This window comes from Neomonachus schauinslandi, chromosome 13, assembly GCF_002201575.2.
Source record: "Neomonachus schauinslandi chromosome 13, ASM220157v2, whole genome shotgun sequence".
Taxonomy (NCBI): Eukaryota; Metazoa; Chordata; class Mammalia; order Carnivora; family Phocidae; genus Neomonachus; species Neomonachus schauinslandi.
This window is the reverse complement of record NC_058415.1, coordinates 74,442,358-74,467,960: the sequence shown is the minus strand read 5'-3', so window position 1 is coordinate 74,467,960 and position 25,603 is coordinate 74,442,358. Positions and strand designations below refer to the sequence as shown.

The following is a 25,603-nucleotide window of genomic DNA, read 5'->3' as shown; positions in this document are numbered from 1 at the left end:
GGCCGGCTAGGGGCAGAGGGCTGGTGGGGGAGGCTGGTCCCCCGAGACCCCGTTCTCCCTGCCACACCCAGAACAGGGATGCTTCTTAGAGGCTGGACAAAGAGGCTTGGTTCTTTCAGGGCTCTGTTCTTCTCTCAAGGCCCTACCGAAGGGTTTCATCTTGTCTTCTTTTCTTTTTGACCCATGCAATGTATATTCTGATACAGCCTAAGATCCTACCAACCAAAGAGCCTGAAGACTGACTTAAATCAGATCATTTATTTCTCCCTGACACAGAACAGAGGGGACGGTGGGGGCTGGAGCGGCAGCTCTGCTCCCCATCTTACTCTGGGACCCACCCTCACCCCCATCGTCATCCCCTGGGCCCTTGCCCCTTCTGATGCTTAAAGCTGCGCCATGCCAGGCCCCCCATTCTAGCCTCTGGAGTGGGAAAGGGAGAAGAGACAGCTCAGGGCCCCCCTTCAAATTCAGCATGATTCAGCTTCTCAGTGGTCAGGACCCAGGCGCACGGCCACACGCAGCTGCCCGGACTCCAGGCTCCACAGGGAACCCCCTGCAGCTCGGCGTCTCGGGCTGTCAAGAGCAGGAACTGGTGCTGGTCACCTTGTACCAAGTGAGAATTCACGGGGCGGGGTGGGCAGTTCCAGAACCGAAGCGGAGGAAGGAGCTCAGCGTGCGCCTCCCAGGGCAAAGGGATTTCCACTGTGTCAGCTCTCTGCCTCTTTCCAGAGGCAGGCTTGTGGCCCACGAGCACCAGGGGGTGTGGTCACCTGAAGACCGTGGGGCGGGGGGTGGGGGCATCGAAGCCCTCCTCCCCTCATATCGTGACTGTTTCAGTAAAAAAACCAACCAAACAAACAGGGCGCCTGGGTGGCTCAGTCGGTTGAGCGACTGCCTTCGGCTCAGGTCATGATCCTGGAGTCCCTGGATCGAGTCCCGCATCGGGCTCCCTGCTCGGCAGGGAGCCTGCTTCTGCCTCTGACCCTCCCCCCTCTCATGTGCTCTCTCTCTCTCATTCTCTCTGTCTCAAATAAATAAATAAAATCTTTAAAAATTTTTTTTTTTTTTTTTTTTTTTTACATAAACCACCCACCGGGAGATGAGTCCCCCGAGTTTCTGAGCGTTGCCGTGGGTGCTGTTTGTACCGCACCCCCTGGTTGCTCCGGAGACCAGGAATGTAAGTCCTGCGTGCAGTTCTCCCGGTGTGCTAGGACCTGGACACCCACAGCCCGGGGGCCACGTGGCTTGGGGTTCCAGGCCAAGGCCTGCCCTCTGGAGACCCTTGCTCAGCTCTCCTTTCCCGTCCATAAGGCCGCCCGTCCATTTAGCGTGCTTTGTGTTCTTTGTGCAGGCGGCGGGCGAGAAGTGGCGGGGAAGCCGGGCGGTAGGCCCCTCCGCCGGAGCCGCCTGGGCCTCTTTGTAGTGGCCGCGCTGGGTGGGGCAGAGGTGGGCTCGGACCCCCTCCCCGCCAGGCGATCCATGTTGCTCCGCAGCGGTCTTGAGCCAGCAAGGCTGCCTGAGGCGTGGAGTCATTTTCAAGGCCAGCCTTCCAGAACTGGGCAGGGAACTGGCTTTATCTTTCCCTTGAGCCCCTTTCCTGCGGAGGGCATGGCGCTGATGGGTGTTGGGCGCTGTGCTTACAGCATCTTAGTGAATCCTCATGGCCACCCGGCTGAGTAGCTGTCCTCGTCTACATTTCAAAGCGCAGGAATCCGAGAGAGACTCAGAGGACTGTGGCAACTAGGACCCATTCCACAGGTCACCCTAGTCACCCCGTACTTAGTACTTAGTGAGCACCTGCAGTGTGCTTGATGCTGTGGTAGGAGGGAGGAATAGAGAAACGGATAGGAGAATGAGGTCCTGCTGTGGAGAAGCTTCTAGTGAGTTTGGAGGTCATGGGAGGCGTGAGACCATAATCCAGAAAGGAGCATGAGTGAGCAAGATCATTAAGGTGGTGAAGAGTGATGAAAGGAAGTAAAATCCAGAGAGGGAGGGGTGGAGAGTGACAGAGAGGGAGGCACTGCTTCGGATGAGGTGGTCAAGGAGGGCCTCTGAGGAGACGACTTCTGAGCTGAGACCTGGGGAGGAAGAAGGAGCTGCCATGCACTCTGAAAATCCCAGGCAGCAAGGACAGCATGGGCAAAGGCCCTGAGGTGGGAACCAGCTCACGTCCTCAAGGCTTAGCAAGAAGGGCCCTGTCGCTGGAATTGAGTGGGTGGGCGGGCTGGGAGGAGATAAGGTGAGCTCTAGAAGTCTTAGAATAACCTAGGTAGGAACGTGGAAGGCAGAGACTTAGAGAATCGTGCTCCGGGGAGGACCAGAGACCTCAGGAGGCAGGAAATACCTTGGACCACACCAGAGTGGCCTTCACAGATCTCACAGCTCCAGACAAGCTCCTGCCCTCCCTTCTGTTCCTCTTCTTGCTGGATGCAGCCTGGAAACCCCCATTTCCTGTTGTGAGGGTTGTGGGGAAGTCTCTGGGGCCTGCACTTCTGTTCCCTGGGCCCGGAGCTTGGCGGGCTCTAACTCTCTTCTCTCTGGTGTCCTGGAATTGTCTAATATTCCAGATCCCCACAACCAGAATCCCAGACTTCCTGTGCCAACCTTCAACACTCCTAGCCCGACCCCAGTGGACGCACACCTTCTAGGGACAGAGTGCCCAGGGCAACAGTGGATGTAAAAATCCCACATGTCGTAAAGCAACTTGGGAAAAGCACCTGACGCTGTCCGCTGAAGCTGGTTCTAGCGTTACGGCCGTTCCTGGTAAGGCTGTTCTCCACACGGAAGTGTGAGAGCCGTCCCGTAAGGCTGAAGGAAGGAACAGAAGGGAAGCACAGATGTAAATCTCTGGGAATCAGACCCATCTGCTCTCAGGTTACAGTCACGTCCTCGGAGGCGAAAAGGGGCAGGGTACAGCAGGGCTCATCACTCCGGGTTGCCAGTCCAGAATATCCTTCAGCCTCCACGGCTGCAATAAACTGGAACGTGCTTGTTTACACGGGATACTGTCAGTACGACAGGGCAGGTAAGACACCGGAGCCAGGCTCCGCCGCTTGCCAGCTGTGTGACGCTGGACAAGTTGCCTAACTGCTCTGAGCCTCGGTCTCCTCTGCAAGATGGACACAATGGTGGGGCTACTCTCCCCAGCACTGTGTACGTGTCACGGCAGTACGGATGTTGGTTCTGTGCCCTGGCAAACTCACAGTGCCTGGATCAGTGCCTGGCACCGTATAGGCACTCAGTGTTTATTACGTGAATGACTGAATTAAAACGAAAACACCTTGCCAACAGCCCGGGGCATGGTAGCAGCTCCTTAAATGCTTGCTGGGTGTGAATCTGAGTCCTGTGTGATCAGACCCTCACACACTGTTCTTTGCAAAGTCACAGGAGGATGTGGCCATCTGTTTTCCCAGTTGGCATTGTTGTGTGGGCGTGAACACCTGCCACCGTGTGCCCTTGGGGACTGCTGCCCAACCCGACCACCGTCAAGGAGGAAAGGCACGTTCTCTGTCTCTGTCACCTCTCCTTTACCCACAAGGGAGGTGACGCTCATCCGAGCTCAGCAGGTGTCAGGCCTTCCTCTTTGGGGTTCTTTCCTGGTTAGCTGGGGCCGATGGGGTGGAGCCCACTGGGGCCCTCCCTGCTGGGAAACCTTGAACAATGGCTTAGGGGCAGGGTGGTAGAATCCCAGTGCTCTGGGGTTTCTTTTAAATTGTGGCAGAACAGGGGCGCCTGAGTGGCTCAGTCAGTTAAGCGTCTGCCTTCGGCTCAGGTCATGATCTCAGGGTCCTGGGATCGAGCCCCACATCGGGCTCCCTGCTCGGCGGGAAGCCTGCTTCTCCCTCTCCCACTTCCCCGCTTGTGTTCCCTCTCTCTCTGTGTCTCTCTGTTGAATGAATAAATAAAATCTTAAAAAAAAAAAATTGTGGCAGAACACACGTAACGTATATTGTATCTTCTTCACCATTCTGAATGGTACCAAGTTCAGTGGCATGAGGTGCGTGCACACTGCTGTATGACCCCATCTCTAGGATGCTTTTACTCTAACCAAACTCAAACCTGTTAGAGGACAGTTGCCCTGCCTCTCTCTTCAGCCCCTGCCAGCCACCAGTCTCCTGTGTGTCTCTGAATTGGACCACTCCAGGCACCTCGCATGAGACGGTATTTTGTCTTTTTCTGACTCATTTATTTCACTTTGCCTTCACGACCCCCGAGTTCATCCCGGTTGTAGCACGTGATGAGATTTCTTTCCCTTTTAAGGCTGATAACATTCTCCTGTCCAGAGGGACCGCATTTTGTTCACCTGGGTGGTGTCATCCTTTTGGCTTTTGTGGATAACGCTGCTATTTGTGGGTGGGCAAGTATTTCTCAGTCCTTATGCTTTCAGTCCTTTCAGGGAAATACCCAGAGATGACGTGGCTGGAGCATGTGGTAATTGTATTTTTAATGCTTTGAGGAAGCTCCATACTGTTTTTCCACAGCGGCTGCCCAATTTACATCCCCCCGTACAGGGCACGAGGGTTCCAGTTTCTCCACAGCCTTGTCAACGCTTGGTATTTTCTGGCGTTTGTTTGTTTCGATAGCAGCCATGCTAATGGGCGTGAGCTGGTATGAGTTCTTCCCCAGTCTTCACGTCGGACCTTGGTGCCACAGCAGAGCATGGCAGTGCCCGACAGCACCCGCCTGGGAGGGGTGGAGTTCAGGGGCAAGGCCAGATCTGTCTCTTTCCAAGCCCTCTGTCCCGACATCACCCTTGGCAGCCTTCCCAGCGTGAGGAGCCCAGAGGAGGCAAGCCGAGGTGCCCCAAGGTCCGGTGTGATGCATGCTCTGTAAAAGGGACAGGGAGGGGGCGCCTGGGTGGCTCAGTTGGTTAAGCGACTGCCTTCGGCTCAGGTCATGATCCTGGAGTCCCGGGATCGAGTCCTGCATCGGGCTCCCTGCTCAGCAGTGAGTCTGTTTCTCCCTCTGACCCTCCTCCCTCTCATGTGCTCTCTCTCATTCTCTCTCTCTCTCAAATAAAAAAAAAAGGGGGGACAGGGTGGGTGCTATGGTGTGCAGAGGAGGGAGATCCTGCCAGCTAGAGATTTGGGAAGGCTTCCTGGAGGAGGTAGCCTTTGGAGTTTGGCTACATGGCAGTGGCAGGAACGGTGGTCCAGGCAGAGGGAAAGGTGTGGCAGTGGGGGAGGGAGGTTAGGAAGAACCAGGTGGGTCTGGGGACCCACCCCCCGCTGGTGTCACGTGAGAGTTACAGTTGGGGCACAGAGTGCAGGGCTGGGTGGCGGGCTAGGAGTGTGTGTGCCTCAGAGACATTTTCCTGTAGGCGGCAGGGACTCACTGAGTGTTCTCCTGGCCAGCAGGGGAACAGGGGCGACATCCATGAGAGGTCTGCAAAGACCTTTACAAAAGTGGGAGGAAAAAGGGGTGCTATAAGCTCACCTTCAAGGGAAGTGGGACTGGTTGTAGTAAAGATAAAACCAAAAGAGCCCCTGGAGCCAGTCATGATGTTTGTGGTTCTAGAAGATGAATCTCAAAGGTGGGAAATAGGTCTTGGGGAAGTTTCCAGGGCTCTGACGGCCTTCTCTCTGTGGGCTGTTCAGAGTAAGATTGTTTTTGAGCTGGGGGGGCAGGGGGCAAGCCCATTATTTCACATGGCTTGAAGCAGAGGGTGGTTTGAACGTGCTTACGGGGCTGGGATGTGGTGGGAGAGAAGGAAGGAAGAGCGAGGTGGGTCGCAGGCCATCTTCAGGGTGGAGGGAATGAGCGTAGTGTTTCTAGGTCGGCGCCTCCCTACCGACCTGCCACTGATTCTGACCTTCTGGGCACAAGCACTGTTCTTGGGTTCTTAGTTCGAAGGGGCAGTCGCTCTGGGAAGGCACGTGCAGAACACCCTACAGAAATGGAGAAGGGCTTTCAGAAGGGGCTCTTTCTCCTGCTTCTGTTGTTTCCACAGGCCACACATATGTTGTCATCCTCTTTTCTTGGAGAGGGGTTATGAATTGGGTGATGCATGCCAGCAACCAGTGCAAGAGAACCCCAGACTCCCAGCGGCTTCCCATTTTCAGATTTCAATGCGATTGCACAGAATCATTCGACTCTGAAGCCAAATCTGAGAGTAGTTGCAGATGGTAGCAATATTCCCATTTTCCGGATGAGAAAATGGAGGTGCAGAAAGGCTGAATGAATTGCTCCAGGCCACACAGCCTATGAGTGGTGGGGCCAAGTTGTCCTCAGATCCTAAGTTCTGTCGTCCTTACCTTCTGGTGCCTGAGGGGGAAGAGCCTCCCCCCTCTCCCCCCGCCTCCTCCAGTGTCCTCTGGCTCTGGCTCTTCAGGCCTGGTCTGCACACAGCCTCAGGAGAGGCCCCCTCTGGCTGGACTCACAGCAGGGCCTGGCTGCTCAGCACCTGGGAATCGCTTAGGAGAACGGTGGGTCAGGAGCAGCCAACCGTAAGGCTCAAGGGTCACCCACCTGGGGCATTTTTCCCTGAGCAAATGGGCAAGTCCTAGGCTACCATGGTGTCTTTGGCCCTCGACCCCCACTCCAGGCTGAGTGATCAGACCCCGCTTGGGGAGTGGCAACTGCCCCAGACTCACTACATCAGCCACAGAGACAAGATGCGACCTGCCCCTTGGCTCAGGCTGAGGCCCAACCTCGTACAGAGGGAGCAGGGACTTTGGGCCTGGGTTTGAAGCCTGGTTCCTGAACTTCCTGACCGTGTGACCTTAGACAAGTCACTTGCCCTTGGGTTAGTCACTTAAGCTTCCCTCTCCACGATACAGGGATAGTCATGGTGGCCATGTGGGATTGTTTCAGGGGTTGACAACCACGTGCAGAAGTGTAGAGCACAGTGCCTGGGGTATGGTCATTAAGTCCAGTAACCACCATCATGTATCAAATGCCAACTAGGTGCAGGTGCTAGGTACCTTTCATATCTTTTTACCCTGAAATGTTTATTGAGTACCTCCAGTGGGCCAAAAACTGTTTTGAGTATTGGGAATACAGCAGGGAATAGCCAAGGATGACTACCTTCAAAAGCTTATGTTCCTGTGTATGTGTGTGTGTGTGTGTGTGTTTAAATAGTGATGTATATTATATAGTAAATGGGATAAACAAGAAAAGAAGAAAAGGGCATGGGGGCAGTATATTAGTGGGATAATTCTAGGGAGGGGCCCTGAGAAGGTGACATAAGATCTGAGGTCCATGAAGGAGTCATCATGCGTATATCCACCCTGCCCGGGGCTGGATCTCCAGGCTACAGGATGCCTTGAGGAGTGTGGGGCTAGGTGGCCTCAGGTGTGGTTTGTTGGTGAGTCTGTCCTTCCTCTTGTTGGCTTTTGTCTTTGGCTTATTGCTTCACGGTTGCAGAATGGTAGCCACTGCTCCTGCCATCACAGCTGTGTCCAAAGCAGAGTGGAAGCTGGGCAGGCACGCAGAAGGCCCTTCTCATCCTGGGTCTATGTGTCTTTCTTCTCTGAGGGGAGAATTGCTCCCAGCATCCGCCAGCAGACATCCTCCATCATGTCCATTGGCCAGAACTGGCCCAGACTACCCACATCCCTGGCAGAGGGGAACAGCCTTGGCCCAGACTGACTTCATCTTTGGGGGCTGCTCTGTTGCTTCCTGGACAGGGTCAGGGTTCTAGGGCAAGGCAGGAAGGGGAGTGGCAGCAGTGCCTATCCCAGGTACATTGTTCGATTCTCAGTTTACTGACGGGGAAAACTGTGAAAATCAGAGACAAAGTGGACCCTGCCCCCTGGTTTCCCAGGAGTAAAGGGCAGACTCAGGACTTGAACTCTCAGCGCTGTGGGAGGCAGCGCAGCGTGTTGGTTAAATGCCTTAGGCTGGCCAGCTGCCGACCGTGTGGCCTTGGCCACATCAATTCACCCCTCCCGCCTCAGTGTCCTCATCGGGAAAATGGGCATAATAATAGAAACCACAGAGGAAGAGAAAGGATTAAATGGGGGTAATGCAACCAGTGCCTGGGATTCAGGAAATAGTACGTTTCGCGAGTAATTAGTTTAATGAGTTATTCATATTATCGGTGGGGGTGGCGTTCTTGCTGTGCAGCTCAGTGTCCTTCCCGTAGGTGAATTTTTTTCCTGCCAAACACTGGTTGAATTCCAGCCAGTGATTGAGGCAGATTACGCTGTGGTTGATAGGACTGTTATTACAGCCCTGTGATACGGGCTCCGTTTTATTCCCGCGTAACGGATTTACGGGGAGGTAGTGGGGAGGTGGGGAGGTGTGTTTCCATCCTCGGCATTCAGAGGGGGCAGACAGTCACTGCCATCTGGCTGTCGTGGGGCTCCTCTTGGCTCTCTCCTCCCGGAATCTTTTGCGCTTAGAGCTGGAGAGCCCAGGTGGCGGAGGGGAGGGACAGAGCTGGGCTGGAGCCTTGGTGTGTGGACCCCAGGCCCTGAAGGCAGAGCATGGAGGAAGGGGTGCGTTGTGCGGGCGTGGCAGGGAATCGGGTGGGAGCTGCACACTCCGTCCTCAGCCGGTCTCACTGAGCTCCCCCAGATCTGAGCCCCGCCTCCCCCACTCCCACCCCGCCACTGTCTCAAGGTGCACACCCTCTCCTGAAGGATCTCCAGGAAGCGGCCCGCTCTGCTGGCCAGTAGTCTTCCTAAAATCCGAATGAATCTGAGCAGGTCTCTCTTCCACCTAAAGCCCAGTCTTCTCGGCCTGGCTCATGGCCCCCCCCACTGGCTAATCTTGTCCCTTCCCTCCTTCCCTGTCTTGCTTTAGCCAAACAGAACCCTGCGGGACTCCTGGGGGCTGTGCTGTGTCCGGGTCCTGAGCTTTTGCACACCTTCCTGCCCCCGGAATACTTGTCTTCCCTCCCCCTTTCCCTGGCTGACCCCCTAGGTCTTCATGGCTCGGAGGTCATATTTCTGGGATACTCTGACGGAGGTCAGGCTCCCCAGAATGGACTCTGAGACCAAGATTTCCCTGAGGAGGTTTCTAGGGGAGTGTCTGTGGTCGACAGAATGACGATCCAAGACACCCACCACCTCTTCCCTGGAGCCTGGGAAGAGGTCCCCTTCCACGGCCAAAGACACTTTGCAGATGTGGGTAAGTTAAGGCTCTTAAGATGGGGAGAGTCTCCTGTATTCTCTGGGTGGGCCCAGTGCAATCACAGGTGCCTGAGAAGGAGGCAGGAGGGTCCGAGTCAGAAAAAGGGGGTGTGCTGCCCGGAGCAGAGAGAGGTGGGAAGGTGCTACCCTGCTGGCTTTGAAGACAGAGGAATGGGTCATGAGCCAAAGAAAGCAAGGGGTCTCTGGAAGCTAGGAAAGGCAAGGAAACAGTCCCCGCTAAGAGCCTCTAGAAGGAATGCAGTCTTGTCTACTCACTTTAGACTTCTGACCTCCAGAACTTGTAAGATAATAAATCTGTGCTGTTTGAAGCTGCTAAGTGTGTGGTCATTTATCATCACAGCAGGGCAGTGCCCTGGGTTCGATGCTGGTAACGGGACACGGGACTGGGCTGGGGGCGCAGTGGCTGGGACATGAGCCCCACCCAGGCCTCAGCCGGTCCCGTGGGAGCGCTGGGGGTGCAGTGGGGGTGCAGTGGGCCCGCAGGGTTGTCCTGAATTGAGGCAGGGGTGGGGCTGTCGCCTGCTGTCTTCTCCCGGTCCCTGGATGGGAGCTGCTCTGGGAGGAGGCAGCTCCTGGCAGGGACTCCGCTGTGAGCCACCACTCCCCACCACTCCTGTGATCCTGCGCCCAGCACGAGGCCCAGACTTGGGGGGCTGGGTGAGCGAGTAGAGCGAACGCGAGCCACAGCCCAAGTGCACACCCCTCCCGGCCTCTGAGGCAGCAGCATCGGGGGGGACACCTCGGCCTTCTTTCCAGGACACCCTGTCTGTGCAAGCGAGCCCCGTGGCTGGCCGGCGAGGGCCACCGGGGGGATAAGAACAACAGCAAGAGTCTCCGCTGTGCCGGGCACGATGCTAAATGCTCCCAATGTGGGGACCCACTCCTCCCTAACAACAATCCAGTAAAGTCTCGTCTCTAGAGAGGAGAAAGCGGTGGCATCCACTCAGGGTAACACACCCAGCAAGTGTTGCTGCCAGGATGAACCCCAGCGGTTTGGCTTCGGAGCCCGCACCCGTAACCAGCACACTGTCACCCCCTGGGGGCCCAGGCCTGCGCATGATCGCAGACAGGGCGGGCCTCCGACCCACGTCACCTCGAAGCTCTCCCAGCCGCGGTGCTGTACTGGGCCGGGAGGGGCAGATCACAAGGGCTGGGTTGTCAAGCCCGTCCTCAGAGCCTGCCGCTTGCAGAACATCCATCTCTCTAACACTTCCGGGTGGCCAATCCCATTGCCCCCTGAGAGCAACGTGGGCCTCACAGATGTTCTCCTTTCTGATGTGGTCTTCCTGCCTGAGGAGCAAACCGGGGAGCTGACTCCGGCCTAAAGGGGCTGGGGCCACCCAGAGCCTGTGGTCCTAGAAGCAAACGCCCCAGAGGCACTCCCATCTGTTAGGCTCTCTCCTGACGTCTGTCAGCCTGCAGGAGTCTGCTGTGGCTATGTGACCTTGTCTGGTTTTGTCATGTGCAAAGTGGAACCAACAGTGGCTAATCAAGCATTCACCGTGGGCCAGAAACTAGCCTGTGTTTGTCTCTTAATGTGACCCTTTCCGTAGAATAAGGCTATTTTATAAGGCTATTTTCATCCTCCTTTTGTAGGTGAGGAGGCTGAGGCACAGAGAGATTAAGTAACTTGCCCAAGATCACACCGCGGTTCCCCCCATCGGGCAGTTTGGACCTGAGTCTGTCGTCTTCTTCACCACCTCCACCCTGGGTGGTTGAAAAATTACATGGGATAATATATGTAAAAGGCTTCAGATGATGGCACCAAGCCCTTGGTAACTCTTAGATGAGTAACTTCAGAAACAGAAAGCTGGTTGGGTGGCTTCTGTAACTCCATGACCTCCATCCTCCCGTGACGCTGACAGGTACCCATGCCCCCCACTGTCCTGCGGGCAGACTGTGTTCTCTTTGGGTCCCTTCCATGTCCCTGGGGCTTAACCTGTTGAGGGATATTTTCTGTCCTTTTGGGGTAGGTTTCAGCTCTTTGGGTGCAACTTCTCCTTTTCCATAATTCCTCTTTCGTACTCAAGGCACATTTAACCTGCAGACACCTTCATGGATTATGGGGCCTTCCTGAATCTGCCCCCAGCCTCTCCTGCCTGTGCTCCCTAGCCGCCCCTCCCCCCACCAACTACCCCTCAGCACTCCCCGCCTTGGCCACAGCAACCCACCTCTACCATCCTATCCTGAGCAAAGCATGCTCCCCTATGGCCAAGCAGTGACACATGCTGGCCCGTACCTGCGCCCCTGCCCTGCCCCTGCCCAGTTGACCTGCTCACCCTCCAATCTCATCAGCGATGTCACCTTCTCCGGGAAGCCCCCCAACCACTACCCTCACCCCCAGTCAGGACCTTGCATCTTCTCTGCATCGTCATGGCCCCTGAGCCACCCCATCATGCTCTGATCACACCGTCCTGTGAAGATCTGCTTCCTGGTCTCTCTGCCCTTCTGCTGAGACCCTTGGGAGCAGGACTGGGTCTGTGCTGTCTCTTGGTCCCCTGGCCCAGCACTGGGTCTGCACTCGGCAGGTGCTCCTGTGTTTGTCAAAGGAAGGGCAGCTGGGGGCCTCACTGCTGTGGGCTGCTGGGATGGGTGGCAGAGCAGGAGACTCCTGGGGGAGGCAGGGGACCCCTGGCCGGTGGGAGATCTCCAGGGACGCGGAGTGGACTTAGCCTTGATCCTAAGGAGGATGGAAGGTGAAGGAGCCTGGGGCCAGAGTAGGCTCTCCCTGGCTGAAGGGTGTGGTGAAGGGCAGCTGGGGGGTCTGTGGCCCCCACAGTGTGGGGAACATGTAAAAACCTGAAATGTTACATCTCTCTGGGGATCTCAAGAGGTCACCTCCTTCATCGCCTTTCTTTTTCTGCACTTAACAGCTGTGGCCCCGGGAGGGAGAGGGACTTCCCTCAAGGTCACTCAGCAAGTTGGAGGCAGAGCTGGAGCAGAGGATCTGGAATGTTCCAGGCCTGAACCCACGTGCCCTTTGGGGTAGGCCAAGGACTCCAGAGCCTGCTGTGCCACCTCCCATGACGTTCATGCCACCCTCCAGGCCCTCGAATAGCGATCTGTCCCTCCTGCAGGTGAACCTGGTGCTGGGGGACGGCCGGTCCCTGGGTCTCACAATCCGCGGGGGAGCCGAGTACGGCCTGGGCATTTACGTCACCGGCGTGGACCCGGGCTCAGAAGCAGAAAGCAGTGGACTCAAGGTGAGCAGCTGGACTCCCACGGGCGGGGATGGGCGCCAGGGCTGCATACGCGGGGCTGAGGGAGGGAAGGAGCTGTGTGTGGAGCTCTTTGCAGCTGATTTTTGGTCAGACCTGCAGCAGGGCAGTCAGCACCCCCGGCCCCCCCCGCCCCCGCTGAGGACTGGTCGCAGCCGGGAGCCCCCCTGGCTGCGTGCCCAGAGCAGGCAGCAGGGGCCTGCCCCTACCTCCCGAGCCCACCTCCCAGCAGTCCTTGGAGCAGGGCAGCCTCCCCCACATGCAGCTGGGCGGCAGGCCAGCTGAGTTCGTGACTGCGTTTGCAAACGCCGCCGGCGGCTGCAGTGGCCCTGACCTCAGGTTCGTCGCGGAGCGTGGAGAGGGGAGAGCGGAGAAAGCGGGAGCTGGGTTGGGCTTGCACCCAGCGGCTCCCGGCTGCCGGTCCATCAGGGCAGCCGGCAACGGCTGAAATAGTATCGTTAGCTCGCGCTTTGGAGAAGGCTGACTGTGGGCCAGGTACTGGTGATGGACTTCACGCAGATCTCATTGAACCCTCAGGCTGCCGCTCGGGCGAGGTGGCTCCGACCCTCACGTTTTCCAGTGGGGGAGGCGGACACGTAAAGAAGGTGACACCGACCTCCAAGGTCACGCCACCGACAGGTTGCGGAGCAGGACTGTCTGGTCCACAGCCCGTGGCCTTAGCCGCTACGCCGCCCCATCCCCGCTGCCAGAGCTTGCTCAGGGCTTGGCGGAGTGGAGACAGTGAGCGAGGCAGGGACAAGGACGCCGGGCCCAGGAGACAGATCACCTAAATAAATGGCGGCTGTGTTTGGGTTAAATCCTGATGCCAGGGAAGCCAAGGCAGCAGCAATGGGAGCAGTGACCTTGGGCACAGGTGGCGTCTGAGCCCGCTTTGCAGAATGAGACAGGTTGGGGGTAGAGGGGCTGGGGAGGAAAGGGGTGTCCCTGAGGGGGCCAGAAGGTTTGACCGTGGGTAACCAGATGGCCGGGGAACGGAACACGAGATGAGACTGTGTCTTCACAATCTCAGCTTCTTTTTGGACGTACGATGCAGTTGGAAGAGCTCTGGGCTTGGAGTCCAGAAGATTGGGTTCGAATCCCAGCTTTGCTGTTTTAGCTTGAATAGCTGGGTGACCCTGGAGAGCCCCTCCACCTGTCCGTGCTTCCCTTCCCTTTCCCAGATAAGCATCAAAAATGACACCTCTTTCTCAGGATTGTTAAAAAGACGAGAGGAGGTACGAGCTGACGATGACATTAATAAGGAAGATTAAATTTATTGAGTGTCGCTGTTAGGGACTGAATCCATGTGTCCCCTACATTCATCTGTGGAATCCCTACCCCCCAACATGACGGTATTAGGAAGGGGGAGCCTTTGGGAGGAGCTTAGGTCATGAGGGTGGAGCCTCGCGAATGGGATTCGTGTCCCACGGAGCTCCCTTGCCACAAGAAATGGGCAGTCTGCAGCCAGGAAGAGGGTCCCCACCAGAACCCGACCGTGCTGGCCCCTGATCCCAGACTCCCAGCCTCCAGAACTGCGAGAAATAAATGTCTGCTGGTTTTAAGCCACCCAGTGTGCCATGCTTTGTCACAGCAGCCCCAGCAGCCTGAGACAGGCTCCTGTTTCTCCCGCACTTTCTGCCGTTAAGTCACGTACCCGCAACACCCCTGTGAGAGCAGCTTCTCGGGTTAGCCCATTTTACAGGTGCAGCCACTGAGACTCAGAGCGTCGCGCAGCTAGTGGGACTCCCACGCGGGGATGGGGATTCTGGTTCTAGAACCGTGCTCGGCACCTGGCCAGCTGGGCTGGCAGTAGAGGCTCCACGAACGTTGGTTGGGTCTGGTTGATTCTGAAATGCCCCTGGGTCCCCAGAGCGCATGCCGTGTTCTCAGGTAATGAGAGGGGGACTCCCAAGAGGAAACAATCTCCCAGTAGCCCGTGCACACATTTTGTTTAAGAAGTTCGTTATTTTGGGATAATTTTAGATTTACTGAGAAGTCACAAAGGGATTTCCCGTTTATCCTTCATCCAGCTTCCCCTAACGTCAACATCTTATATAATAACCACGGTATGTCCGCCAAGGCCAAGAAACTGACGGTACGATGCTATTCGACAAACCACACACTTTCTTCAGGGTCACCAGTTTTTCCACTAATGTCGTCTGCTTCAGCCGACCACGTTGCATTTGGCCTGTGTGCAGTTTTAATTCCATTTATTTCTCACCCACCCCCAATTTCAAAAAAGATGAGTGGCAGTTTCTCGGCACCGAATAAGGATTTTTTTTTTATTAAATAAATGAGTGAGAAGATTAGGGAGAAGAAATACGGGGGCTGAGAGAAAGGGATGAAGCCAGGGTGAGGGTCTTTTCCCAGAGCACTCACTTCAGGCAGCCGCAGATTTGGCTCTGAGCTTCCTGGCAGCCAGTTCAAAGACGGAAGCAGGTCAGAGACGTCTGTGAGGTGAAAACAAACCACCTGTGCTTGAGAAGCGCGGTTATTCCTCTTCCTGAGGCCTGAGAGCAATTTTCCTCTGGTCTTTCGTAGAGAGAATGCTTGTGATGACGTGAGCCGTGTCCTCCGTGACAGGAAACATATGAGCACATTCTATACTTTGTTGGTGGCAGATGCATTCTGACTGAATCCATGTTAAAAGAAAGAGAGAGGGAGCGTGGGAGAGGACATGTTAGGGTCTGGCCTGAGAACCCTGGGCACGTTCCCGGTCTCTGTCTCTGCATCTGTCTCTCTCATCACTGACAGATGGCAGGTTTTATTATCATGTTGTCCACTTACTGAGGAGTCACCGTGCCAGGAACTGTGCTAAACACCTCACACTGTTACGTGATTTTTAGGACAAGGTGTGAGAAAGGAATATTCTTGTCCCCATTTTACAGGTGGCAGATTTGGGAGCAGTGTTTAGCAACTTGCCCAAGGTCACCCAGCTAAGATGTGCTAGGTCTGTGCCCACCCAGCACACTCTAAGTCTGTGTTCTTTTTTTTTTCCTTGTTTTTTCTTTGTAATTTTATTTTATTTAAACTCAATTAACATATAGTGCATTATTAGTTTTAGAAATAGAGTTCAGTGATTCATCAGTAGTACATAACACCCAGGGCTCATTCCATCACGCACCCTCCTTAATGCCCATCACCCGGTTACCCCCCCCCACCCCCTCCGTTCCATGTTCTTAGGCTCCACTGCCTCCCCTCCTGGTGATAATAGGTGTCGCAGTCTCCAGTTTACAGCTGAAGAGACAGAGGCTCATGGAATTGCAGGTCAAACTCTTTCTAATGTCAGAGCTGGGATTTGAACCCAGGCCTCACAGAGCCTGGGCTTGCCTTGTGTAGGGGAGGACAGGAGCCCTAAGACCTGCTGCTGACCAGCTGTGTGAGGGTGGCTGTGTCCTTCCCCTCACTGGGCCTCGGTCTCCCTGCATGGACAGCAAGTAGCTGAATAGTTGGGCTGGATGATTTTGGAGGCTTTGGCCTAGATTTGTGCATTTTCCCGGCCCGAGAGAGCCGGAGGGTGCCCAGACGCCAGGAACATACTCCACTCCCCTTCAGGGGAACCCTGCGGGTCCTCATAGCCACAGAGAGATGGCGAAACAGGTAGCCTTCTGGCAGGTGTTTTATGAGGAAGGAAGGGAGAATGGGAGGGCGGGAGAGAGGGGACATTATATGAAGGCAGTGAGTGTCCATGGCTGCCCCTCCTTCTCTACCTTCCTTTTAATCAGCAGGTATATACTGAGGACTCCTGTGTGCCAGACACAGTGCTCACCCTGTGGCTTCTGAGCTGAGCAAGACAGATAGAGTTTCTGACCTCCAGGAGCTTACTTTCTATTGGGAAGACAGGGCGGGTCAGGGGTGGAATTACTCAATTGTGTAATTACAATCAGGATAAATAATAAGAGGGCAAAGCACATGGAACCATGTGGGTATATAACAGGGGAGACAGGCTCTGATCTTTGATATCTGGGAAGGCTTCCTGGAGGAAGAAACATTTCAGTTGAAATTTAAAAGAAGAGAAGAAAATTAATGATGTAAAGGAGGAAATGAGAATTCCAGGCAGAAAGAATAGCAAACGCTTAAGTCAATGGGAGTGAAATGTTCCCAGATGCAGAGGAAGGCCTGTGTGGCTGAATGCAGGGAGCCAGGTGGGGAGTAGGTGCCAGATGATGCGGACAAAGTGAACAGAGCCCGCTCACACAGGGTGTGTAGTTCACCCAAGACCGTGCAGCCGTGAAAAGATGATGCTCAGGATCCGCAGTTAGTAATAGGGAAGGATGTCCAAGGTCTGTTATTAAGTGGGGAACACAGGCTGCAAAACCGCTGACCTAACAGGATCTCACTCAGACTGTAGATGGGTGTAAAAATATGCGCAGAGAACACGGAGAAACAGCCACACCGACCTGTACCAACATGTTAGCCTGGTTATCCGAAGGCGGTAGGATGACAGACGACTTTCACTATTCTTCACGTCCCTGCACAGGGTCTGAATGGAGTGAATGTTAACTTTTATAAGCATGAAAGCAGCAACAGTAGAACTGTGCCCGTTTTGAAACAAGACCGCAGAAAAACATTCCATGGAAGTTTCCCGGTCATTTTGGCTTGCTACCCAGTGGCAGGCAGTCAAAGGCTTTATTTGCTCATCAAATGCCCGCCCCCGGAAGAGGCCTTTCCTTCTTCGGTCCCCGCCGCAGGAAAGCACTTTACATTCCCTGCCACTATCTCACGTCCCCCCTCCAAGTTCCCTCGAATGTGCTAACACCTGCCCACACTCACTCGGGCATCCAGGACTGATTAATTCCGTTCATTGCCAATGCGCTGTCAGTGGAATCAGGCATATTGAAACGGAATAAAGGGGCTTGGCTGGGTGGGTGGCGGAGCCAAGAACAGGCTTTATTTGTCAGTAGGGCTCCTTGCCGCTGGGCAGAGCTTTCCCGGGGTGGAAACGCTGCCTTCTGCCTGGACTCCAGCTGCTCACTTCGCTTCTGAGTCCAGGGGAGGGCGAGTCAAGTACTGGGGGAGAAGCTCTCGGGAGGAGGTCAGGCACTTCCCAGCACTTAGCCTGGGGGTGGCCAGGGTGGAGCGTGGAGCTGTTCCCACCCTCCCAGGAGGGGCTAACTCCTCCTTCAGCATTTACCTTTAGACCTCTCTTGTTCCTTTGCACCTGCCCTCGCCCGCCCCAGCTTCTAGCCCCAGTCACAGAATGGATCATAAAACCTTACTTGTTCCTTTGAGGACAGCCAGATCAACTGGCATTTAAAAATGATAATAATGATGGCAGTTGCTATTTATTAACTAGTTATTATAAATCAGGCACTGTGCTCAACCCTGTAGGGTACACTCCTACGTAATCCTCCCAATAGCCCCCTGCTGGGCATCAGTAGTGCAGTTTCATAGATGAGCAACTGAGGCTCAGAGAGGTGCAGTAACTTGCTTGGGATCACACAGGGATCTGGGGCCCTGGCCCCTCAGGCCCTCCAAAGGCCACGTGCTTTGCTGTCACCTCCCTAGTACCCTAACTTGACCAGATAACAGAGGAATGCAGAGAGAGGAAATGAAGGACATGTGTTCTTCTTAGAAGTCACCAAGCTTCTCAAGTACAGCGCGGTTGTCTGGATCCTGCCCGGCCACACAGCCTTCACCCCTGAAGTTATGCCAGGGTGGGAGGCCCATTTCGCTTCCGCTAGTAGGAGTAGGCTGCCATCCTGGCTGGGGTCCCTCTAAGCAAGATCTCTGTTCCCAAGAGTGTCCCACGTTTTGGGTTATCAGTCTGCTGCTTGCAGATCTGCCCTGTATGCTGGGCTTCCCTGGAGCCCACACTGTGTGTTGGCTTCGTTGGTGAAGCCGGATGGGCTGAGCCTGACCCCTCCTTGGATGGGCTTTGCCAGTGTCTCTCCTCCCGACTCTCCCTCTCTAAACTGAGCCTAGGCAACACCCCTTTGATGAGCACCCACCAATAGCAGGTGATCTACCTGCATCACCCCTGAACCCTCGCCACAGCTGGGGGGTGGGGGAGAACTCTTTCATCCCATTGTAAATTGGGAGTATTTATTTCATGACTGTCTCTGTTTGGCAGAGCCTGGTGGTTCTTTAAACACTTCATCTCCCTGCCCACGACAGAGCCTGGCACACAGTAGGTGTTCAGGAAATATTTCTTCAATGAAGGAGTGAGTCTGGCCGAGGCAGGCCCCAAACCAGGTCTTTTGACCCTAAAGCTCCGATCTTGACCACTGTTTGATTTGTGTTCTGGCCTGAACACAGCACAGAGCCTGCATTTTTTTTTTTTTTTTTAAGGATCAAATCCCACTAAGAAGTGTTAGTGATCGTCATACTCGCTTAGGATATGAGCTGAGCAATCAGACCCTTTCCCTCAGGGATGCTTGCCTTTGTGTTGAAAGGAGCTGAGAGGCAGCCATGGCCCACGGTGAGGTCTGCTCATCACAGGGGCCCTGTGGGCCTCAGGTACCACCCCCAGCTCTTCCCTGATGGAGGGTAGGTGGTGGAAATCCATCTGTGAGGACAGATCCCAGCCCCCAACCTCCCATTTTATACATGGGGGTGCTAAGAGCCAGCAGGAGGGGAAGGGACTGGCTGAGGGTCATGGAGAAGTGGGCCGGAACCCCTCGCACAGAGCCCCTACCTGCATCATCAGGGATTTTGACCTTGCCAGCTGACTGTGTCCCCATGCTTTCCCGAAATAGTTCTGCTGGGAGAGAAGAACAAGCTTGGCAAACTCTCTAAGGCTGCTTCCTGCTTATTCTTGGTGGGGGAAGGGGTGAGGCTACCACGTATCACCTGTTTAATGAGGACCGTCTAAGGGTATTTTTATTTGTGATTGTGGCTGATTTTTATGGCAGTCCTAATGAGATAGCAAAAATTCAATATTCATATTTATATAATGCCTGACAGCTGAAAAAAACCTTAGATAATTAGGGCATGTTACAAACAATACGCAGCCTATAAATTCTACAACTTAGATGAATAGACCAATTTCTTAAAAGATGTAAACTATGAACACTCAAGAAAGAAAACTAGAAGAACCTGGAGTTCTGTGTATGTGTCAGAGAAATTGAATTTGTATTCAAAAACCGTCCAAAAAAGAAAACTCAGGTCCGGATGCTTTCACTAATGAACTTTTTTTTTTTTTTTAAGATTTTATTTATTTATTTGACAGAGAGAGACAGCAAGAGAGGGAACATAAGCAGGGGGAGTGGGAGAGGGAGAAGCGGGCTTCCCGCAGAGCAGGGAGCCCGATGCGGGGCTCGATCCCAGGACCCCAGGATCATGACCTGAGCTGAAGGCAGACGCTTAACGACTGAGCCACCCAGGCGCCCCACTAATGAACCTTTTTGAACAGTTAAGGAAAAGAAATACTATGCCATCTTTTCCTGGAAATAAAAGATGAGACAATGCGGGGCGCCTACGTGGCTCAGTCGGTTGGGTGTCCAGCTCTTGGTTTCAGCACAGGTCATGGTCTCAGGGTCGTGAGATCAAACCCTGGATTGGGCTCCGCGCCCAGCAGAGAGTCTGCTTGAGATTCTCTCTCCCTGTCCCTCTGCCCCTCCCCCCTTGCTCTCTCTCTCTCTCTCTCTCTCCTCTAAAATAAATAAATAAATCTTAAAAAAAAAAGATAAGGCTGTGCTTCCCAGCCCATTTTATGAGGCCAGCATCATGTAATACCATGACCAAACACATACATTGCAAGAAGACCACTGACCGCTACCCTTCAGGATATGTTCAGTGCAAAAATACTCAACAAAATATTAGCAAATCAAATCTTTCAGTCTATAAAAGGGATATATATACTGTGACCAAGTGGGGATTCCTTTATCCAAGGAATGCAAGGCTGGATCGACATGCGAAAACCAGGTGTCATTAGCAGACTAAAGGGAAAAAAAAAACATATGAATGGAAAAGCATTTAATAAGGTTCAATGTCTGCTTTGCGGGAGACACTTTCAAGAGAACGGAAAGACAAGCCATGAAGTTGGAGAAGAAAATGGGTTCTAACTGCGTTTTTGACAAGGACTTGCCTCAAGAATTTGTGAAGGACTTTCAGAATGGGCAGCAGATCTGGGAAACAGTTTTGTATGAACAGCGGTGGACACGTGACTCCATGCACTTGTCGAAACCCACAGAACCCTACATCGAAGGGTGGATTTTACTGTATGTAAATTTTTAAAAATCAGCTAGGCTGTGGGGGGTATAGACAGAGTGCAGACTGAGCCACATGAAGACAAAGGAATCTAACTATTACCGATGAGTCACACCATCACACTGAGAGAATGGAGAAGAAAGGCACTCGTCTAAGTAATTTTGGAAACATTGTTTTGACTGATGTTGTAAAGCAAAAGACAAGGAGAACTATACGCAAACACTGTATTCCAGTTGGCAGTTTTGGTTTGTTTTTTTTTTTCCTCAAAAGCGTATGGGGGGGGCGCATGGGTGACTCAGTCGTTAAGCGTCTGCCTTCGGCTCAGTTCATGATCCCAGGGTCCTGGGATCGAGCCCCACATAAGGCTCCCTGCTCGGCAGGAAGCCTGCTTCTCCCTCTCCCACTCCCCCTGCTTGTGTTCCCTCTCTTGCTGTCTCCCTCTCTCTCTCTCTCTCTGTCAAATAAATATATAATCTTAAAAAAAAAAAAAGCGTATGGGGGCGCCTGGATGGCTCAGTTGGTTAAGTGTCTGACTCTTGATTTTGGCTCAGGTCGTGATCTCAGTGTCATGAGATCGAGCCCCGAGTCAGGCTCAGCACTGAGTGTGGAGCCTCCTTGAGTTTCTCTCTCTCTCTCTCTCTCTCTCTCTCTCTCTCCCCCTCTCCTTCTGCCCCTCCCCGCCAAAAAAGAAAAAAAAAAAAGCACATAGATTAGGAATTCTGAAACTACCTCATTTGTACTCTGGGGTTGAAAAACTAAGTAACTATGTTTTAGATAATGAAAGCCAAGTTCTCACTTTCAGAAAACATTACAAGTAAGGAAAGTAGGAAATAAACCTTGTGGGACTGACTCAAAGGTATGAATATGGACACATTTATCAAAAAAAGAGACAAAATATAAATGTGGACACATGCAGATACGGAAACATAGCTGTGTGTGTGTATGGGTGATTTCGAACGCCTATGCATAGTTCTTTGCTCTAGTCACGGAGAAGGGCTGGAAGCAGGGAAACCCCAATAAAAATAGGTACACCTAGTGCCCAGATCTTAGTTTCTAAATACTATTTTCTAAATAAAAGGAGCCAGGGGCTGGGGGTGGTGCCTGGGTGGCTCAGTCGGTTACGCATCTGCCTTTGGCTCAGGTCATGATCCCAGGGTCCTGGGATCGAGCCCTGCTCTCCCTCTCTTTCCTCTCACCCCTGCTTGTGCTCACTCTCTCTAATAAATAAATAAAATCTTTTTTTTTTAAAGATTTTATTTATTTATTTGAGAGAGTGAGAATGAGAGAAATAGAGAGAGTACATGAGAGGGGGGAGGGTCAGAGGGAGAAGCAGGCTCCCCGCTGAGCAGGGAGCCCGATGCAGGATTCGATCCCGGGACTCCAGGATCATGACCTGAGCCGAAGGCAGTTGCTTAACCAACTGAGCCACCCAGGCGCCCAAATAAATAAAATCTTAAAAAAAAAAAAAAAAAGGAGCCGGGGGTCTCTGTAGAAATGGTGATTCCAGGTCTTGGGCAGGGAAGGTAGGAGCCTGGGGCATCCTCTGGTAGGTCCCACAAAGTAAGGACATGCTGCAAGTTCGGTCGCTGAACCCACCAGCGTATCAGAAGAGCTCCCCATGGCCGGAGAATGCAGGAGATAGCCATGAGTCCGTCCTAATGTAATTACATAAAGAACGAATAAATAGATGAGGGAGAAGCAACAACTCTTCCCTAAGGAAAAATTCCCATTAATAAACACAGAAGGAATGAGGGAGGAGGAAATCGCCGTTAAAACATTACATTATACTAACAGTTGCCACAGGCAAGATGCGCCAGGGGGTGTTAAACAGCAGGCAGAGGTTTAGGCAGAGACAGGATTCTTTCTCTTGCATAGTGTGAAAATACCTCTACCAGAATATTTCCTAATTGTAAAAGGAAAAATAATACGTTTACCGTGGAGAATCCTGGCAGATAGCAACTCGGCTACGTGTGCAATACGTATTTTAAAAAAATCTTTACTTTTTCTACTTGTAAAGAGAGTTGTAGAAAAGTCAAGTCATACCCTGACTCGGGTTGTGGTGACAGCCCGCCCTCCCTTCGTCCAGCCCCAGAACGTGACGACTGTCAGCAGCTGGCTTGTCTTTCCAGACCTTTCTCTGTCTGGCCTGTTGGACCCACAGTGTCTCAGCGAGCGACTCTTCTTTTCCTTCTGTTCCTTTTATGACCCAACCATCAGCTTCTTAGAAAATTGCTTCCCTTTCCCAGGTTCAAAACCTGACATCTCTGATTTATCAGATTTCGGGTCAGTTATCACCACTTCTGAGCATTGAGATGGGCCTCCCCGAAAATCAAAGCCCAAAGGTGTATTTTAGCACCCTCGTTAGGATCGCTGTTCAGTACTGTGATTGAATACCTCCAGTGTTCTCTCTTCTGTCAGTCAGAGAGAGAGAAAACATGCCAAGGAGAAAAGGGCAGAATGTCTCCTGAGTGCGCCTGTTTTCTTGTCTTCCTTCAGTGGGGTCTGGAGAGAGCCCTGTTGGCTGGGTCCTGCCCCCCTCCCCCACCCCCCCAGCACCCCAGGGCCCCGTGGGTCTCTCCTGTTGTTGGAGCACTGCCGGCAATAAGGTGGGCGCCAGGTGCTGGTGGTCTGGGGAACACAGTGAGGTGTGTGTGACACAGCACCTGCCTTTGGGGCCCCTGCGTGCATTGCACGGAAACTGTGCTGAGCGGGCAGAATAGACGTGAGAGACAGCTGACAGCGGAGACTCCCAGTGCCCATGGGAGAGAAATAGAGGTGTTGGGGCGGGAAATGGTGACAGCCGGCATCCACTGAGTGATTATTCTAGGCCCGGCACCCCCCAAAGTGACTTTCATGTTCCACCTTAACGAATCCCGAGGCGGTCCCTGCAGTAAGTCCATGCTGTATCATCCTTCACAGAAAGATGAGCAAACTGAGGCTCAGGGCGGTTGTCACTTGCTCCAGGTCACACAGCAAGGAAGTGGTAGAGCTGGGCTGGGATTGGCTCCAGGACTCCCCTGTTAGCTACTCCACCCTTCAACCCTGAATCTGTGTGATGGGGGCCAGGCACTCAGCCCTCCCTGCTCGGGACTCGGAACCTGGGGGAGTCTTCTGGCCATTCAGAATACGTTTAAGTAAAAGCATGGTGAAAATGGCAGGAGGTACGGCAGCGTGAGCTTAGTAATAATCATAACGGGACAATAATAATGGAAGGAAGTTAGGGCAGAGCAGTCTTCTAGCTCTTTCTACTCGACAGTAATAATAATAGTGATCACCAGCATTTGGGGAGTGCCCTCTCTGGGCCAGCCAGGGTGCACCGTGAGTGCTGTGCCCGCGCTGAGTCACTTAGTCCTCCCAGCGACCCTGTAGGAGGCACGTTTTAGAGACGGGCAGCCGAGGCCCAGAGAGGTTACGTGACATGCCCAAGGTCACACAGCTAGGAGGTGGAGGAGCTGGTGTTGGAACTCAGGCAGGACTGGGGCTTAGTCACAGAAGGCCCATTCCCACCCTCCCCTCCCCTCCGGCCAACCCCGTGGGCTCTTACAGAACTTCCAGAGATTGTCCCCTTGCGGAGTGGTTCTCGGGCAAACTGAGGGAGGAGCACAGACAGGAATATTTCTGCAGTCTGCCCAACAACCACGGTGCGAGAGAAGCTGCCTATTGACCACTCACGGTCCCACCTAGGTGCTTTCTGAATCCTGCTGTTCTGTCCTCATCACCGCCCCACGAGGGGCACTGATGGTCATCATCCGCGTTTTATGCACGAAGGAACCCGAGGCTCGGTGAGATTAAGCGGCCCGCCCCATACCATGCTCTCAATTGGCAGAGGATGGGCGATTCCAGGCGCGGGGCCCGCGGAGGCCATGTGCTCCCCTCTGCACACTGTCGCCAACAGCCTGGCCGAGCCAGAAGCCCGAAGGTCTGGGATCGGCCGTGCAGGTTTGATTTGATGTTGGGAAGGGCTTTGTCACGTTTCCCTGCCTCCAGATTCTCTGTCACTGATCTGCTGACGGACGGCTCTTTCTGCTCCCAAGGACAGCACATGATCGGTATCTTGCATCTTAGTGCCGTTTCATGAGCATGGCTGCGCCGTGTTTGTATTCGTGTGGTTCTAACCCGGCTCGGCAAGAAAGAATACTCAGCTGAGCTGAGGATTGCTGAGCAGTGTCTGCCGTGGGTCAGGAAGGGGGACCTGTGGTCCAGATGGTTGGATGCATGCTGTCCCCGTGTGAGGCCATGGGCCTAGCTCAACTTGTAAGATTATTTAAATAAGAACTTACGGCTACAGGGGCGCCTGGGTGGCTCAGATGGTTAAGCGTCTGCCTTCAGCTCAGGTCATGATCCCAGGGTCCTGGGATCGAGCCCCACATCGGGCTCCTGGCTCAGTCGGGAGTCTGCTTCTCCCTCTCCCTCTGCCTCTCCCACTGCTCATGCTCTCTCTCTCTCTCTGTATCTCTGTGTCTCAAATGAATAAATAAAATCTTTAAAAAAAAAAAAGAACTTATGGCTACAGCCATACTTCAGCACGAAGGTGTGATTTGAGGGGAAATTAATCCTAGCGATAGCAAACACTCTCAGGCCCACTGTGCGCCAGGCTCTGTGACATCATTACCAAGCCGTGTCACATGGTGGCTCGACGCAGCCACTCTGGAGTCAGAGTTACTGGCTGTGTCACTCTCTCCCTGGACTCGGCTCCTTCGTCTGTGAAGCTGGGATAATAATATCTCTTGGACCGTTGCGAGGACAGAGCCAGAGAATCTTTATAAAGCACTTAACACAAATAAAAGTATTCAATAAACACTGACTTTAAACATTATTTCTGGTTTTCAGTCTAGGCCTGCATTAGTTCTGTTTGTGGATGAGAAAAATGAGGCTCAGAGAGTGGGAGTGATTTGCCAGGAAGGGGCCGGCCAAGGCCATGGGTCCGGCCCTCTCCTCTGACCCCCAGCGAGGCGATGTCCACCGTGGGCTGCCTCCCAGGCGAAGGACGGATCCTGCGTGGCCTCTCCGCGATGGGATAACCCCAAGGGTGTTCCTTCCGGTTCCTCACAGGCATGCCAGCCCTGGCGAGTGCACACCCTCTCCCGATAAATAAATAAATAAATAAATAAATAAATAAATAAATAAATAAATAAA

At 53.5% G+C, this 25,603-nt stretch overlaps 1 protein-coding gene across 3 annotated transcripts in view; it reads left to right on the top strand.

Moving 5' to 3' along the window:
- The window catches only part of WHRN (whirlin), an 88,236-nt gene that overhangs the window by 23,419 nt on the left and 39,214 nt on the right, over window positions 1-25,603 (top strand). For all 3 annotated transcript variants that reach the window (XM_021691437.1, XM_021691436.1, XM_021691435.1), the window contains exon 3: window positions 12,176-12,301. In XM_021691437.1, coding sequence (XP_021547112.1) covers window positions 12,176-12,301 — 126 coding nt within the window. The remainder of the gene's footprint in view (window positions 1-12,175; window positions 12,302-25,603) is intronic.